The 19,560-nt window shown below is 35.4% G+C and overlaps 1 protein-coding gene across 2 annotated transcripts; it reads left to right on the top strand.

The window, feature by feature from the left end:
* Nucleotides 1-1,708: 1,708 nt before the first annotated feature.
* On the top strand, nucleotides 1,709-11,169 carry LOC115955827 (probable E3 ubiquitin-protein ligase ZFP1). 2 transcript variants are annotated; one of them, XM_031074187.1, is made up of 7 exons: nucleotides 1,709-1,806; nucleotides 6,618-7,406; nucleotides 8,375-9,206; nucleotides 9,556-9,950; nucleotides 10,108-10,206; nucleotides 10,399-10,566; nucleotides 10,745-11,169. In XM_031074187.1, exons 2-7 carry the CDS (start codon nucleotides 6,933-6,935, stop codon nucleotides 10,889-10,891), a joined length of 2,115 nt encoding a protein of 704 aa, XP_030930047.1. In that variant the 5' UTR covers nucleotides 1,709-1,806; nucleotides 6,618-6,932; the 3' UTR covers nucleotides 10,892-11,169. The 2 variants fall into 2 exon arrangements, with proteins under 2 accessions (XP_030930047.1, XP_030930048.1); XM_031074188.1 differs by lacking the exon at nucleotides 6,618-7,406.
* The last annotated feature ends 8,391 nt before the right edge of the window (nucleotides 11,170-19,560 follow it).

Genomic DNA, 19,560 nt, shown 5'->3' with positions numbered 1-19,560 from the left:
CTTCTTACTAGTTCTAGTAGTATACTTGTGTGATTCATAGATTACTTAAAAGTTTTATCTAAAAATATATTTTACAAATATTAGTAAGCCACTTGAAACTCTAAATTAATAATAATAATTCACTTGACACAAGGACAATATTTATAATGTAAGAGTTATCATATTAAAATCATAGTTATCAAAATTGTACTGAAAGTCGATCAGACTATAGAATTGGTTCACTAATTCATTGGTTCAACTAGTAGTTTATTGGTTGAATTGTAGGTTTATTAATTAATTAAATAATATATTATAATTATAAAAAGCAACTAAAATAAAAATAAAAATACTCCATTTAGGTAAATTAATAAATTATAACTATAAAAAATTACATCATATAACATAAAGTTAGAGAATATAAATAAATAAAAACACATAATTCACATAAATCATCCAATAGCCAAGTTATATAGTCCAAAAGTTCTGAAACAACATATCTTAAACAACCCATTAAAAAAGAAAAAAAAAAAAAAAAACCAAATCTCAAAGAAATTCAAAATAAAATTTTAGCTGATTATTTAAATCTCCAAATACAATTGATGATTTCAAGGTTAAGTGAATATAGTAGTTTGGTTTAGTCTTCTTGAGTTTTTTTCACATATACACATGGTATTTTTTTTTTTCTTTTATCCCCATGTTAAAAAGATTAACTTGTGCAATTTATTGGTTTAAACGGTTTGATAATGGATCATTGCATATTTGGTATTTTATACCAAACCATTCTATATAATATTTTGGTTCACAAGTTTCATGGTTTAACTGGTGTTTTGGTACGGATTTAATAACTATGATTAAAATATAAAATTATGATAAATGATTAAAATAATTGAATTAAATATCAAAATTTATTTTAATCTTTACAACTATTTAATTATTCTGTTTGAGATTCTCATTTTTTTTGTTAAAAAATATCCCTGCACCCTTATGTTATGTAGAAATAAAACTAAAAGATAATCTGGTAAAAATATAACTCTAACTCCCACTAAAACATTACCTAAAAAATTGGACCACTCTTTATTGATTTTCAAATTATTTTATCCACTTATAAATTCAATTTTCAAAATAAAATTATATATAAAAAATAAAGACAGTTTTTTTTTTTTTTTGGGCTATAAAATAGGACTACTAATCCCAATGTTTTCACTAAACTTAATAATAATAAAAAAAAAAAATTCATTGCATGCGCAAATTGCATGTGATGATACTAGTTTTCTTAAAATTTTTGGTAATAGAACTTTAATTGGAGCGAATTTTAAATTTATTGAAAATTAGATAATAATGTTTTATTAAATTAAACCATTCTAACAACTAATTTGAAAAATAAAATTTTATTTAGAGTATATTTTTAATTTCTTCAAAAAAAAGGTAATATAATTTTAACTAAAATTAAATTATCCTAACAGTTAAATAATATAAAATATTTTATTTTATTTTTTTCTTCTTATTAGTCAATAATTGAGTGTTTTATTATTATTTTTTGAGTTTTTCTTAATTTCTTCCATGATTATACCACGCCGTTTTAGAGGCACGTGCAATACACGCTGTTTTAAAACGCGTTCACCATTACTCGGTGCTTGGTTCAGAAATTAAAACATTTTATTTAATTTAATAAAGTACGAAACTGCTATAAAATAGAACTCCGATTAGAAAAACCAAATAAAATAAAATATAAAATAAAAAAACAAAACAAAACCAAAGAAGGCGTTTCTCTCTCTCTCTCTTTCTCTTTCTCTCTGAGATCGTCGATCGCCCTTTCTACGATCATAGGTGAGTTTCTGTATTCCTGCGATGTCTTCATATTTTTTCTTAATTTTTCAACATGATCGTTAACAAGATAACGGTAAAGTCTTTTTTTTTTTTTTTTTTTTGTGGATTTTAAATAATGGGTTGGGTTTGGTTATCTGGAAGAGTTGGGATACAAGAAGCAAGGTGAAGGAAATTTTTGTTGTGAACAATGGGTTTCAATTTTTCTTAGACTTTCTCTTCTGGGTATTCAAGATTTCGTGTGTTGTTCCTGTTTTTGAATTCCAACATGATCGTTAACAAGATAACATTAAGAGTCTTTTTTTTTTTTTTATTTTGTAAATTTTAAAGTGATGGGTTTCAATATTGTGATAAATTTTCTTCTGGGTATGTGTGATTTTATTAAAGCTAGTATCAAGTTTTTCTTTTTATTTTTTATTTTTTATTTCAACATGATCGTTAATAAAAAATAAAAATAAAAAAGTATAATTTTTTCTTTTAAAATTTAAGTAATGGGTTTTGGTTACCGTTACCTGGAAACTGGAGAAAAAAGAATAAAGTTGAACGAATTTATAATTTTCTTTTTGAATTTTGTGATAAGTTTTCTTGTGGGTATCTTAGAATTAGTTAAAAATTGTGTCAATATTTCAAGTTCTTTTATTTTTTGCAATTTCTTTTTTCTCAAGAGTGCAACATGATTTTTAACTATATGACGGTAAATTTTTTTTTTTAAAATAATTAATGGGTCTCATTATCTGCATGTATAATTATCTGGAAACTGGGTAGAGAAGAAGAACAGTGGAGATTCTTTTTTCTTTTTTTTTTTTTTTTGGAATTTTGTGATGACTTTTCTTCTGGGTATCCTATAATTCGGTAAAAAAAATAGTCCGTATTTCATATATATATATATATATATATTCTTATTTATTTATTGGCTTTTGCAAGTTTGATTTTGCCCCTTTATATAAAAATCTGCTTTTTAAACAATCATAGTTGATGTTGGTTGAATACAAATATAAGTCCTTTGAGTAGTTGGAACCTGAATGGTTTGCAAAACCTTTCCTTTCTATGGGTTTAGTTTTGGTGAGCAAGATTCTTTTTGTTGGTTGGTTCCAGTCAAGGTTTCGTTGTTAATTACTGTAGACATAGAAAAGGAGAAACAGAAGATTATATCATAAAATGTAAGCCTTTTAGAAATACTAGGCAGGAAGCATTGGAACTTTTTTTAAATTTTTATATCACAAGCAGATTATTATTGACATGCATTGTTTGTTTGTAAAAGGTTTACTAATGTTTATTCATTCGAAATCTCATTATCATATTTGGTATAAATGTAAATGATATTTAGGTTCTGTTTCATAGTTGCTTGTATGATTGGGTAGAGCATAAGTGTTTATTATGTCTCTTGATGAAGTAAATCATATACTTGTCCCTTTGAGAGGTATATAGGTAACCAAAGCTTATAACATAGTAGCTCCTATATTAGAGATCAACTTATATTTGGACCTAAAGGGAGCAGGATCTTTATGGATTCTTCTCATACTGATCAGTTTTTTGATAAGTAATAAGAATTTATTGATAAAGAAACCAGAACTTTATGTTCACATTGGTGAACACTAAGTATCTAAAACAATTAGAATCAAATCAATGAGATAAACTAATAGAATGAATGCTGGAAAAAAAAAAATGGAAGTACAGCATGTAAAACCTCAAATCCAAGACCAATCAAACATGGTCTGAATTAGCAAGGACTTTTAATGATCAAAAGGTCTCTCAACATCCTCAAAGATGTGGCTGTTCCGGCTGTTCCATCTGTCCACGCTAACCACATCAGACACACTGGCACCAAATTTGAACATTCAAAAAATGTTTCCCCAACCAATTTCGCAACCAAACAAAAGAGAGACAACCTTCTCTGGCATCACCCACTGAATTCCAAACATCTGAAACACTACACTCCAAAACTCATGAGCAAACTCACAATGAAGCAAAAGATGATCCACCGATTCCTCAAAACACTTACACATACAATGTTGATTGGCTAGGAAAAAACCCCTCCTAACAAGATTATCTATTTTGAGAATCTGGCCCCACACTGCTGTCCACAGAAAGAAAGACACCCTCTTGGGGGATCTTAACATGCTAAATGCTCTTCTAAGGGAAAGAAATAGTGAGGGTGCAACAAATAGAATTATAATAGGAGTGGACATCAAAAGTACCACACCCTAGTTAACCTCCATGGCATTCTATCACTCCCTCCTCCCTTGGCAGCTTGGAATAAATAAGCTCAAAGAAAGAATGCACGACCCTCAACTCCCAATCGTGAAGAGTTTTATGGAACTACAAATTCCAGCTCCTACTCCCCCATATGGAGGAGAAGTCAGCACATCAGAAGTCAAAGCTTCCATATCAAATGAACACAAACAAAGCAAGGTAAAGATCCTTTAAAGGAAGATGCCCACTCCAAGGATCATACCAAAACAGAATACAATTACCTTCTCCCACCTCATAAACCACACGCATAAAGAAATCAACCCCACTTGCTCTATGCTTCACCACAACCCATAACCATGAGTCCCTCTACCATTCTCATGCACACCAACCCCTATATCCTCACCATATTTGGTTGCAATCACTTGACACCTCAAATGGTTAACTTCCTGCCCAAAATGCCAATCTTTACCAAGTAAAGCTTGGTTAAAGTTCCCAATTCTCCTAATCCCCAAGCCACCAACCTCAATAGGCGAACAATCCATACTCCATGCCACTAGCGGGTACTTGAATTCCTCCTTTGATGCCCCCCACAAGAAATTTCTTTGAATCCTTTCTTATCTATAAGCCGCAAATTTAGGAACAGTGTACAGATATAGATAATAAGTTGGAAGGCTTGAAAACTTACTTTTTAACAAAGTCAGTCTACCACCCGTTGACAAATATAAATATTTCCAGCTAGATAACTTTCTATCCATCTTCTCTAAGGTAGGATTCCATATCAATGTAGCCTTGAAATGAGCCCCCAACTTTGCAACACAAAATATCTACTAGAGCATTCACATTGCCCACCTCACTCATAGGGACAATTTGACTCCAACATTGACTTTCAAGCCTGTGACAGCTTCCAAAAAAAGCACCATCCTTATGTATAATAATTGCTCCCTAGAAGCACCATCAAATAAAATAGTGTCGTCAGCAAAGAGAAGATGAGATATACTCAACCCCACGACGGGAATCATAAATAAATTTATCCAAGATGGGTTGAAGTCTAGTAGCCGAAACCTTTGCTAAAATTCTATCCACACTCCCGAAAGACTAATAGGAAGAAAATCCTTAATTATGCTTCTTTGGTATTAAAAATAGAAAAGTGGCATTAAGAGATTTTTCAAAGACACAATGTCTATGAGAATATGTAAACCAAGCCATCACATCCTTTTTTTTTTTATAAGTAATAAGATTATATTGATATAAAAAAGGAACACCCTAGTACACAGGGAGTGAACAAGGGATAAGAAATCAAATACAAAAATTGCAAGAGTCTAGGAAATCAATAAAAGAAGGGAATGATTGTTTTTGCAAAGCAAATAACCAATCCCTTAAAGTTCTAAAAAAGAGAAGCTTGTGGTCCAGAATAGATCTCTCAATATCTTCGAAACATCTATTATTTCTCTCCCTCCAAATACACCACATTAAGCAATGAGGAATGATGGACCAAATATAACCATTTCTATGGTGACCAAAGTTGCCTTGCCAACACCCTAACAGCCCCAAAACTGTGTGTGGCATAACCCAAGTTACTCCAAATAGGCCCAAAACCATAGACCATAGATCCATAGCAAAAGGACAATGAAGGAATAGATGGTCAACTGATTCACCGTTTCTCTTTCACATGTAGCACCAATCCAAAATCCACACCTTCCTCTTTCGTAAATTATCAATCGTCAAGCATTTCCCTAAGGCAGCAGTCCAAACAAAGAAAGCTACTCTAGAGAGAATCTTCTGCTTCCAAATACTTTTCCAAGGAAAACCAAAGAAAGTGTTGCCAACTAAAATTTTATAATAATCACTAACCCTGAAACCCTTATGTTTGCTAGGTATCTAACACATTTCATCCTCACCTAGCCCCCTTAAAGGAGAAGCATAAATGGTTTCCATGAAGTCTGACATAGCCTCTAGATCCCGATCATGCACCCCCCCCTAAAGAATCTCACATCCCAAAAGAGGACACCATTGGCGGACTTCATAAGCTCAGCCACATTGGCATCCTTATTCCTGCAAAATCTGAACAAGTCAGGATATCTAACAGCAAGAGAAGTCTCTCCACACCATTGGTCTCGCCAAAACTTCACTCTAGACCCATCACCAATATCACACAGAATATGGCGTGAGAAAGAAGGCCATCCCTGACTGATATTTTTCCATAAACCAACACCATAAGGACCATTCACAGATCTGGTACACCAGACCCCCACACATCCATATTTCATCTCTAACACTTGTCTCCAAAGGGCATCTTTCTCAATCCCAAATCTCCAAAGCCACTTCCCAAGTAAAACTTCATTGAAAAGTCTTATCTTCCTTATCCCTAAGCCACCCGAAGAAATAGGAGCACAAACAGTAGCTCATTTAACCAAATGAATTTTAGGATCATCTCCAAAACTGCCCCATAAGAAATTCCGCTAGAGCCTCTCAATTCGATTAGCCACACTAGCAGGTATAGGAAATAAAGATAGAAAGTAAGTGGGTAAATTAGATAGGGTGCTTTTGATTAGGGTGACTCTACCTCCCTTGGATAAATATAAGCGTTTCCAACCTGCTAATCTCTTCTTCATTTTCTCCAGAATTGGATTCCATATAGTCTTTTCTTGAATTTAGCACCCAAAGGAAGACCCAGATATTTCATTGGGAGAGAACCCTGCTTGCAGCCAAGAACGACCAGGAAAAGGTCAATATTATGGACTACCCCAACCGGAACAAATTCTGACTTGCCCAGGTTAATCTTTAGACCCGACACCACCTCAAACCAGATAAGAATCATACGAAGAATCAAAATCTGATCGAAATCAGCCTCACAAAAAATTAGCGTGTCATCCACAAAAAGGAGATGAGACACTGCCCTGGATCTTCCCTCCAAGTTACCCACACTAAATCTTGACATGCGTCCTTCATCAACTGCTTTGTCCAACATTCTTCCAAGAGCTTCTATCACCAAAACAAACAACAATGGAGACAACGGATCACCTTGCCTCAAACCTCTGGTGTTACCAAAGAATCCACAAGGAGAGCCATTAATCAAGATGGAGAAACGGATTGTAGATAGGCAGAAGAAGATCCATTGTCTCCATTTGGCAAAGAACCCACTTCTTTCTAACATCTGCAGCAGAAAACTCCAACTTACATGGTCAAAAGCCTTCTCTACATCCAGCCTACAAATCAGCCCTGGCACCCCAGACTTCAATCTACTGTCAAGACATTCATTAGCAATAAGAACAGGGTCAAGGATCTGTCTATCCCTCCATAGTAACACCGTCCAACCAGGGAGCCTTATCACCCTCCACCTCCTTCAGCACCTGAATGACTTCATCCCTATCAAATTTCCTGTCAAGAGATCATCTATCAATCTCGTCAAGGCAAGCAAAATCTAAACTGTCTACTGTAGGACGCTGTCTACTTGTATAATTTCTCATAAAATTGCATCATCTGATCCCAAATTGCCACATCACCCTCATAAATTGCACCATCCACCTTCAGGCCTCTCATATGATTGACCATTCTATGGGAGTTAGCCAATGTATGAAGAAAAAAAAAAACGTATATTGATGTCTTTCTCTTTCAACCATAGTGCTCTTGACTTTTGTCTTCAAGAAATCTCCTCCAAAGTGGGTTTTTGAACTTATCCTCACGGATATTGTTTAAATTGGGTTTAGATATCATAGTGGGGACTTATGCATCAGACTCATTTTCTATAGAATTCTCACTCCTTCCTCCTCCCCCCCCACTTCTTCTGCTCTTTTCCCCCCTTTCCACCTCCTTCCTTCCTGCTGTTTATCTGAAAAAGGAAAAGGTGCATTTTTTAAATTAAAAAAAAAAAAAAAAAACAATTTTAGGATATTCCTTTAGGATCTTCTCACCCTCTGTGACAGCATTTTTGCTATTTTCTATGAATTTTCGAATGAAATCTTGAAAAAGGAATATGGAGCTGAAGTAGGTATAAGTACATAATAGCAGCCTAGCAGGTTGAATTCCTTCTGCTATATCCTTGTGGTGGAATTTGGGATGCTTCACAGGAAGCTATAGTTGGATTCTGTTTCTAAAATGTATTGAGATTTTTAACATCCCATTTTCTATCTTCTGAGTTAAGTCAGGTAACACAAGCTGAAGTTTATTCTTCTATTTGTAGTTTTCATCTTGTGTTGTGTTCATATAGTCAGTCACCTGACGAGTTGAGTAATAGAACATGCATTTTATTTTTCTATATTGAAGTAGTGCATAATTGCCAATAATTATAGTTATAGTTATTGTTGTTGTTTTTGTTGTTATGGTTCATCATTCCAACTGATCTGACTTATTTTTGTCAAACATTGTGGCTTGAAAGCAGGTGTTCAACATGGGGCATAGAAGTATGTTAGCGGATCAACAAGGCCAGAATTATCTCCATTCTGAGCCCTGTATTGTTTTGGGGGCCAATGAAAACTTTGGACAACCTAATATCCGAACTATGGTATCATCTTCAGGGAATGCAACTAATCTTGATGTCCAATATATAGGAGAGCACTATGACAATGCTATGATCTATGGGATGACCCAGTACAATGGAATTCAGCATCATCATAATCTTGACTTAGGCGTTGCACCTGCATCCAACTTTTATTATTCTTACATGACACCTTCCTCTGGTAGTGGGGCATTACCTGTGCCCCGAAGTCATGGGACCTCTGGTCAGTTGCCATCTGCCAGCAATTATGGAGTCATTGGAGTTTCTGCAGATGAGCTTGGAAGGAACATTCACTTTATGGATGATGGCAGGGGTCCATTTAAGAGAAAATATGCTGAAGGAATTGCAGGGAGTTTCCAACAAAATAATGCCTCATCTGGTTCTAGTTCTTCAGTCGCCCCCTCGAATATAAGGCATCCTGATGGGGTTGCTGTGATGGATGCTGCATCTTTTGCCCTGCCTCAGTACAGAGGGGTTGCTACTACTCCATCACTCATCGAAATAGGACCCCAGAATAGTTTGAGGAACAGACCAGGTACTACTGGGATGGATTCTCTTTTGGTTAATGACCATAATCATTTGATTCAAGGAAATTATATGGGTCAGCATTTTCAGCCAACTGGTACTCTCTGGTTGGACCAACAGTTGAGCAGTAATTCTGGTGATGGAGGTACTTCAGCCTGGAACCAGGCTCCTGCAATGCCTTATATGCATGGTAAATAACTTATTTTTGTTTTTCCTTGTCACAGTTCCATTTGTTCCCATCGTGGTAATTTTATGTCAGAAAACTCATCTTGGTCAATCATTTGCAACAAGCTCTTAGAGGTTTACATGATGGAATAAGCAAAAAAAAATCTCAATTTGTTTTGTGGATTTTGACGTGTTCTCAACCTGTTTTGTTTCTGTTTATATTTTAGAATATGAAAGCAGTTCCTCCCCTGTCAGCGTCTGTTTTCTGAGTGGAAGATTTCTGTTGTGGCAATGGAGCCTTATTATTATGTTTGTCACTAGTCAACCTTCATTTGGGACTAATTAGATACCTCTCTCTTTCATATTCCTTACAGGGAGCAATGTCAATGGAGGTCCTATGGAGGCTCGGAGCATGGGTGTGCAGAGATATCATGAGACAGCTAGCAACAGAAGTTCCCCTAGTTTCCAGCATCCTCCTCCCATTAACCACCGGCACCACAGTCATCATCATCCAAGCCCACCAATGCAAGCAGTGAGAAGCCCAAATATAAACTTTCATCCCCAAGTAGCTGCACCTTCATATAGAGTTTCCACAAATTCTTCACGCAGCACTCCAACTCCTGCTCAGAACAGTTTTGAGATGGGTCATAGGCATCCCGGATCCGCTGCACCAACTGGGCTTCGGATATACCGTCCTCACAGAGGAGTTGCGCCTGAGGCAACTCTTAGACATCGCAACCTTCCACAATTGAGAGTTCTGCAGGCTGATGTAATATTCTCTCCAATTGTGCCATTTTTCTGTCATTCTTTCATTCAAATAAGTGGTTGGTCTGTTATTTGGAATTTATGGTATATATTAGTGAACAATGACTATTTATATTACTTGTTTTTAGAAATTGGTATTAATTGTTCTGGTTGATGTGTAGGAAACTGCCATACTAGAGATGCCAGAATTTTATCAAATGGGAAATTTGATTGATCATCACAGAGAAATGCGGTTGGACATAGAGCACTTTTCTTATGAGGTAAGCTGAGGAAGCTAAATTAGTCATAGTCCTTACTGGGAAAAGCTAGTTAGTGTAGATAATGGAAAGATACAGACTTGCATAGTGTTAATGTTTGATATATTAAACTAGAATGCTTATGTGGTTTGATTTTGTACGAATTTTGCTGACTCCTATAAAAGCTTTCTTAACTTGAAAATTTTAAATCTTCAGGAGCTTCTAGCGTTGGGAGAACGGATTGGCAATGTAAGTGTTGGGTTGTCAGAGGAGGCTATCACAAGGCAGTTAAAGACAAAAACTTATTTATTATCTTCTCCTAATATCAATCTGGAGGAGGCAGCTTCTGCGGATCAGGAAGCTGACTCTTGCATTATATGCCAGGTATCTTAAAACAAACAGTTTAGTGATAGAGAAGTTTGGACTGTATTTGGTTATATTTCTGTAAAGTTTTCCTGGCATTGTCATGTACAATTCATTATACTGTATTAATTTTTCTACGTGGGATATTCATTCTCCTAATTTACTGGTATCATTATGTTTTTTTGGTGGGGTTTTGCAGGATGATTATAAGAGCCAAGAGAAGATTGGAATCCTTGATTGTGGTCACGAGTACCATGCGAATTGCTTACAGAAGTGGCTGCTTGTGAAGAATGTCTGCCCCATTTGCAAATCTGAAGCATTGACCACAGGAGGGAAGCATGTATAGAAAGGGGTGGTGACAGTAGGAGGATCAAAAAGTCTTCCCTTTGTTCTTTTCACTAAAACAATCATAACAAAGTATCAAATTTGTTATGTATTTTGTATATGTACTTGCATATAAGACTAACAGTTGCACTGTCCAAGTCATTTATTTGTTGGCTTCTGGGACATGGGTCCTGTATCTAAACAAAAATTGTACAGACTTCCTCATTATGCTCTTAAGCTGGATTAGATAATATTTTGTTCATTTATATATTGATATATACTGGTGCATTCGCGGATTAATGACCCTGTTTAAAATGAAAATTTCAAATTTTTTTTTTGTTCATTCAAAATTAATTTTAAGCTTTTCCAATCTGTCTTGATGCATTCAGGCATGACAGTACATACTGTCTGGTGTTGCTGATTTTTCAAATGTTTTAATATAGTCCATATCTTTTAGTATTGTGTCAAAATGATCTTTACTCTCTCTTTTTTTTTTTTTAGGAACAAAATGATCTCTACCTTAATATTATAAGGATGAACGTTTTTTTATAAATATTTTCTATAATTTAATTGTTAAAACACGTAAATATATATATATATATATATTTATATAAAAGTAGACTTGAGGTAAGAGGTTCTTGGTAAATAAATGTGTTTATTTATGTCCTTTTAAATCAGTTTTTCGTTTCTTTCAATTTCTGCGTCTAAACTCTAAACTTTAAAGTAGTACTAGTATTTGCAAAGGCCTGTTTGTGCAGAGGCATAGAGCTATAGGGGTATAGTGGAAAAACCTTCTACTTATTTTCTTTATTATTTTGGGTGGTTGGTAGAGCTTCTTGTTTTTTTTGGATAAGTGGTAGAGCTTGTTGTTGGGGCAAAAATGGCCCATTAGCATTAATTTTTGAAATAATTAGCAACAGAGCACTGTTTCGGAAATAATTAGGGAAATACCACTTTTTCCGAAAACGCCGCTATAGGGCCCGAAAACGTCACTATAGGGTTTAAAAAACTCCACTATAGGGCCCCTTGAACCTGTTATGGAGACTTATAAAAAATTTTTTGCAGGAAAACGCCGCTATAGGGCCCAAAAACGTCACTATAGGGCTTAAAAACGCCACTATAGGGCCCCTTGAAACTGTTATGGGACTTACAAAAAAATTTTGCAGGAAAACGCCGCTATAGGGCCCAAAAACGTCACTATAGGGCTTAAAAACGCCACTATAGGGCCCCTTGAACCTGTTATGGGACTTATAAAAATTTTTTTCAGGAAAACGCCGCTATAGGCCCGAAAAAGTGGTAGATTGCTATATAGTTCGAAAACAGTGTTTCTGAGCAAATTATTTCCAAAATTGATGGTAATGGGCCATTTTTGCCTTGTTGTTGGTTAATAAATAGGGCAATCGTTGAACCCAATGCTACAGGGCTTTGGGCTGCCATTATTGCCAGTGGTGGCCTTCCGGCCTAATTTTGATTGGCCAAGTAAAAGGGAAAAACAACGGAAAAAATTGCTAGATAACATCATTTTTCAAACATATTTGTTAGTTAGTATTGTTTTCAAATTATTTAGAAAACTAGTATCTCGAGTCTATTAAACTTGATTTTAGAATGCTAAATCGAGTACGATGAACTCGATTTCAACACCGTGCTACAGTAGATGTGGAAATTTGTCAAGCATGAAAATCGAGCCTTGCAGAGTTGATTCTTTTAAATTGAAATCAAGTCAGTAAGGCTCGATTTCAATACCCAGCAATTCTTACCACTCGATACTAACAACAACAAAGCACTAGAGAAGCAAACATGAAGCAAACCAGGCGGCGAAAGCTTTAGGCGATGGCGGCGAAGGCTTCAAGCAAAAGAAATTGGATTAGACTTAATGTGGGTGTGGTTTCTTGCCGCCGCTCTAGTGGAGGAGAAGAACACATTGGAGTTCTAAAGAAGATCTTGCTAGAGGAGAAGCAACCCAGGTGGCGATTCTGACTAAACCCAAGCGGCGAAAGCTTCAGGCGAGGGAAATCGGATCGGACTTAATGTGGGTGTGGTATCTCACCGCCACTCCAGTGATGTCGCTGTCGTTCCAGTGGAGTAGAAGAACATGTTGGAGTTCTAGAGAAGATCTTGCTAAAGGAGAAGATCTGATCCGATCAGGTATTTGTTTTGGGGTTTGTATTTGGTTTTGTTCATGGATTTTTGGGGCTTGGAAGTGGAGAGTGGGACAGTAAGAACTCTGATCTGGAGAAAGTAAAAAAAGGAAAGGAAGAACAAGAAAGCAAAGTCTCTGATCAGTTCTTGAAGCAAAACTAAATCGAGTCCTACGAACTCGATTTATGTATGATAGAACTTGAGTCCATTTGACTCGAGTTCTATGTCTACGTGGACAAATTTCCATGTCAGCTATTGCATGATGTTGAAATTGATTTCATTGTACTCGATTTAGCATTCCAAAATTGAGTTTATTACACTCAAGATACTAGTTTCTTAAATAGTTTTGAAAATGTGCTAACTAATGAATATGTTTGAAAAATGGTGTTATTTGGCAATTTTGGCCGAAAACAACTTATTGGCAAAGATTCCATTTTAACTCTTATATTTTGGAGTTATAGTCAATTTGATCCCTTATTTTCAAATTGTAGTTAATTTGGTCCCTTATTGGCATCATGGAAATATTATAAGAGCGTACAAGCTTGCCATGCTCTGCATTGAGCAGAAATTGTTGGCTGAAACCGTCCCTATCTTGGTTGTTGATTTGGGTTTAATTTTTTTGGGTTCATGTTCTTTATACTCAAGATCTTTATATCCAAATCCTTTTTTTTTTTAAGATTTTTTCTTTAATTGATAATTTAATTTTTTATTCGGATACTAATGTAGCATTTTTAATGTTAATAAAAATATATTATTATTATTATTATTATTTTAGTAGTTATGTCAGCTTCAAGTGTGCCAACAATATATATCTAGGCATTTTCCATTAATGACTTAGGCTGTGTTTGGCTCTATGTAAAATCTTTTCCAAGTGTAAATTATTTTCAGTTGAAAGTTGTGAGAGTGCTTTTTCCGTAACACTCAGACCCAAGGATCCCGGGCCGAATAGTTGTAGTTTGGTGGACTGGGCTTTGATTCACTGCAGCTAATGGGCTGTTTAAGAATCAAGTGGTGCACAGGGCATGCTTCCTACAATACATATAAATTGACAAGTAAGGATATTTGTATTGAACAACAAATCAAATAGCATAGTAAATGCAGAGAACAAAATAATAAAAGCACAAAGTAACGTTTAGGGATCCTTAAATCAGTGGAAAGTATTTCATTGAATTTTTCTTTATTACGATTACAATACGCTCACTAAGACGTGATACAAGGTTCAAGCAAGCTCAAAAATTATAGTCTTAAATGGTTATTCTAACCTTTAAGACTTGCAAAATTTGATTCTTTTTGAGTTCGAGTATGTGCTATAGTGGCTTTTTCTAGGATACCGGAAAATAATTCTACTAATTTTCTCTGAGTTTTCTCCTCTTGACAGAATTTTATTAATGGTTCTCCCCTTTCTAATTTCTCTGCCCTTCTTCGCAATCCTTCCCTCCTTTTTATAGTGATATTCTGGAGTCCCAGGGGAACCGTTGGTTCCCCTGTTTTGTCCTCTGGTCAACAGAGCATGTATTGTGCCCGTTGCTCAGTAGGTTCCGTTTCCCTGTTCTTCATCCTTTCCTTCCTTTTAGTTTTGGTTTCTTTGAAAGTCTATGGCTGACTACCTATTTCGGAACATGCTAAGGTCACGCCTTTCTCGATCCCACTTTTGGCAGTTCTTCTTCTTTATCTTTTTTCTTAGACGGGCGGAATCTCATTCTGCCGGTTTGAAAGTCTTCCGCTGCTATTCCCTTTTTATACTTCTTCATTCTGGTTCCCCGAGGCACTTCCCACTTGCGCCATGAGAGGTCGTTGATTCTTTCCTCTTTTCTTGCTGGATTGTTTGGTGCTTGAGAAGGACGTGGCTTCTCCTTTGTTTTCTTGTGTTTCTTTTTTGTCCTTTTCTTTTGAACTATCCTAATCTTTTGTTGACTGTGCTTACACGCCTAGGAGGATTCGAGCCTTTTGGTGGTCTCTGAGGATCCCGGCTCAGCTTTCTTCAATCCTCTGACATGAGCTTCTTTTCCTTTTCTTTCTTCTTTTCTCATAAGCTTCTGGGCTTCACTTTTTCCTTCTCGATGCTTCTTTTGGGCTTCAAGCCTTTTGGGCTTATTTCTTCTCTTTTTTTCGTGGCCCCCTTGCGCTTATTTCTTTGGGCTTGGTACTGTGATTTTTTTAGACCTCAACAAAAGTATTTTTCGGAAAGGAAAGTATTTTCCAGTTGTTTGGTTGTGATTTGGAAAATATGTCTGAAATATATTTCCCGTGTTTGGCTTGGATGTAAATGTATTTCTAGTATTCATTTTCTGATGTTTGGGTTGTGCATAAAATAATATTCGAAAAATTCCAACCCATCATACTTGTAAAGTCTTCCCATATGTCATCTAGCAATACATGAATTACACAAGCAAAAATTCACCTTCTTGGAAGAATTCAAAGCATCCATGATACACAATAAAAACCATAAACATCATATTACCATTCATAATATTTGGTACATGACTATATATAGATGTCAAAAGTACCGTCTAACCATTGAAAGTATTCCATCCAAGGTCTACAAAAATGATATGTCCAAAGGTACCTGAACATTACAACTATGGACAAAACTTATATATAGTACCTCAAGTGCTATTCCTTAGGTTCTTCTCTTAAGATTCAGCCATGTGGTTACTTAACTAAAAAATACACTTCCATCCCATAAGAAAAAATCCACATAATATAATCTTAAAGGGAACTTAAGGAACAACACCTAAGTATTGTACCTAAGTCTTACTCTACAATTATACCCACCAAGCTTACACACCTACAACTGAAGATACATAACTTGGGTGATTGTACCATCCCAAGTCTACAACATTCTACATTTTAGTAGTCAAGGTATGTAACTGTTATCCCTTGGAACATAATAGTCCACAAAATATATGTACCGCCATCAGAATTTTGGAGTTAATAATACATTCATAGAAAAGTAATACCAACCGATGTTTATAGTTGATACATATTTGTCACATAAATGGTACTGTCACAAAAAACCTACTATCCTAAGTCATCACCATCCCAAGTCATCAAAGTTGAGTAAAAAAGAAATCATCCATCCAAAACTTTTGAAACTTAGCATCCTTTGCCAAAAATCCCCTCCTTTTGTTCAAGTATTCAGCATGTTTATGATGAGCCTGTAAGAAAAAAAGAAAAACACACAATTCATTCAACCACATCTAGTATAATCATTATTCACATGTAACCATCTTCCTTTTTGATATGTTGAACATATAGATTTCAATATTTATTCACATTAAAGGCATTATACATCTCAAGTGCAGCAATAATAACATACATTCAACATATAGATTTCAATGGCATACCATAACTTCCTTTTGATATGTTTTGGCATCACATGTAATCATCTTCAAGTTGTCATTCCATCCAAATCCACATTTTTTGCAGAGTTCTTGGATGGAAGACCACATAGTCCTCAATGTCCATAGCCAGTTCTCAACAAATGTAGGGTAACACTCTACTTCAAATTTCTCAGATATAGCTTTAGCTACAGTTGTAAATGACCCTGCCTTAAAAGTATTGGAGGGCTTATTTCCTTACACAGTCTTCTCGGCAAGGAGTGTAAGCATAGTAGTGTGCATTGAAGGTAACCATTGGAATTGCTTAGACCCCACCTTCTCTTTCGACATTGCTATATATATAAACATAACAATTAACAATGAGAGTAACATATAAAATAGTTATAAATAAACATAACACTAACAAGGGTTTAATATCTTAAATCAACCTTCAGAATTGCACAAACAACCAAACAAGTATTTATAATAACTAACCTAAACATAAGATAATTGTTGTTATACAACACATAGTTAACATATTACATTACAACATCAACTAGGGCATTATATAATACACATTGAAACCATAGAAAATTCAAACACACATATACTGCTATTCTCTACTCATTGTGTAATCATTTCACATGGCTTAACATATCTCCTCTCTCTTAAGATTTTATTCTCTACTTTCGTGAGTAGAGTCTTGACGTAAACATGTTTCCAGTTCTCTATCACTAAAATCTACTTGATTCATTGTAGCTTCCATAATATAGTCACTAGGATCAACCCCCATAATGTAATATGAATGACACAACATGCTAAAACTACTTCCACTTGTATTTCAAATGACCAAAATGGTTTTGCATCTAAGACTCAAACGTTTCTTCAATACTCCAAATCCTCATTCAATAATAGTTCACAAGGAAGAGTGATGGAGGTTGAACAATTCACATGCATTTTCAGGTGGACAATCACTAAACTATTTCAAATGATATTGAGCATTTCAATAAGATGACAAAATTCTATTTTTATTACCATACCCTAGCATCACCAAGATAATATTTACTTACATATATTCAATAAATAAAAACAAAATCACTACTAATCTTTAGGAGGAAAAAAAAAACAAAAATTGAAAATAATAAACCAAAAACCTCAAATCTTCCTATAATACTTTTGGGAATTGTAAATCTCCCTAGCCTACTGAGTGCATCATTTAACACACAAGAATCATGTGCACTACCTTCCCATCCAACCAAGATATATGTGAACTTCAAGTTAAAACTAATTGCAGCTAACACATTTTGAGTCGTTCCATCTTTTCTACCATGAAACCTTGTATTTCAGGTGGCATAGATACGCGAACATGTGTACCATCTACTGCTCCAACACAATCCTATTTTTTGATAGATTATTACTTTAAAAATTACACAAAATCTTATAACAATATACAAAAAATTCAATAAGTCTCAATATTTACATTAAAATATGGGTAGAACCTTCTGCTTTCCCCTATCTCTAGGGGTGTGCCTTCACTAGGTAGTCTTATTAGAAATTTATATAATTTCAAAACCTCCATAAGAACAATCCTAAAATATCTATGAACAGTCTTAGTCGATTTGTGGAACCAACTACCAACTACACAAAACATCACATTATGACCAATGACGTGTAAAAACGTCAATACTTGCTTCCTAATGGAAAGCTATAGGCTTCATTCTAATTTGACTTACATAATGTCTCACTTCCATGAAGAATATTATTTATGTAATGCTCTCTTTCAGTTGCATGATTAACATATGGTGCCCTAACCAATCGCCTACGCCTCAGTTTCTTTAACATTACAACCCCCACAATAAGGATAGATGCAATAGATAAAGGCATGGACTACTACTTTGATTTTTTTCTTCATCTAAAAATAACAAACACTGTGGTATAAGAGATACATAAACAAGCATGCTATTATAGACATAGTTAGTATATACAAAACTTCAATTACAACACAATGAATCCACAACCCAAAATACACAATCAACGAACAAAAACAGCAGTAACAGTCAACAAACACAACAACATTGGTCCTACAACCACAATCTACACATACCTCCACAATAATTGTTGTTCAACTATCCAACTTCATACACATACATATATTAATATATAACCATTATTGTAATTAGTACTAATCAGCCAACAAAAATATCTTTTCAAATGACTAAAAAAGTATGTGTGTGTGTGTGTGTTTGTGTAAAGATAATAGAAAAAATCAGGTAGATCTGAGGTGGGATTGAGGTATGATAGTGTCTATAGATATAGAGAGACAGAGGGACAAAGGGAGAGTGAAGTGGCTGGAAGGATAAAGTGAGAGAGAGTGACAAATCGGTGGCTTCGGAGTGGCAAATCAGTGACAAGACTTTTCAAATCGAGAAGAGAGAGTGTGGGTCTTGAGTTCCAGGGGTAGATCGGTGACATGTAGTTCATGATTTAGCCTTGATTGGTCAAAAGGAAAGAGAGAGAAAAAGGGAGGAAGAGAGAGGAGGAGGAGCTTACCTTCACTGGTGGACGCAGCATGTATGAGGGACGGCGGTGTGGTGAAAGGAGTGTCCGAAGCTTTGAGTTCTCTCTCTCTTGTTTGGCTAGTTGACTTGTGAGTGAGGATGGAAATAGTTTGAACGTAAGATGAGAGTGTAATATGTTTTACACTCAACATGGCTTAATTTTATGGTTAACTAGAATTTATTTTCAGTTTAACCGTATTTCAATGTTTACCCAAACACCATCAAGGGTGTAAAATGTTTTCTCAAATTTCTTTACAGCTAAAACAAACATAGCGTAAAAAAATTCTTCTACTCCAATGAAAATTTGATTATTATATCAATAATTAGGATAGTTTAATTTAGGTAAAACTCTAGTATCTAGGTGTGGGTGAGTTGGGCCCGAGGAACCAGGTCGGCCCACCTAGACAAAGCTCAACACAAAGCCCAAGGCCCATTAGGTTATGTGGGCCCGATACGCATGGGGGAAGGTAACCCTGGGCATCATTGCAATAGGCCTGATCTCTAGCTGAGTGCCGGGAAGTGGAGCGACCACATCCCGATAGATTCCTTATAGGTCGGTGGACTGAGTCAACCATAAAGGAAATTTGTGTGCGGTCCCAATAAGGTTGGTCATTGAGAACTAACGATTCTTAAAGGAATCCACTCCTGAACACTGTCTAGCGTCAGGAACAAGT

This window comes from Quercus lobata, chromosome 8 (genome assembly GCF_001633185.2).
Source record: "Quercus lobata isolate SW786 chromosome 8, ValleyOak3.0 Primary Assembly, whole genome shotgun sequence".
NCBI classification, from domain to species: Eukaryota; Viridiplantae; Streptophyta; class Magnoliopsida; order Fagales; family Fagaceae; genus Quercus; species Quercus lobata.
The sequence above is the reverse complement of the archived record's forward strand: the minus strand, read 5'-3'. Positions and strand labels throughout refer to the sequence as shown.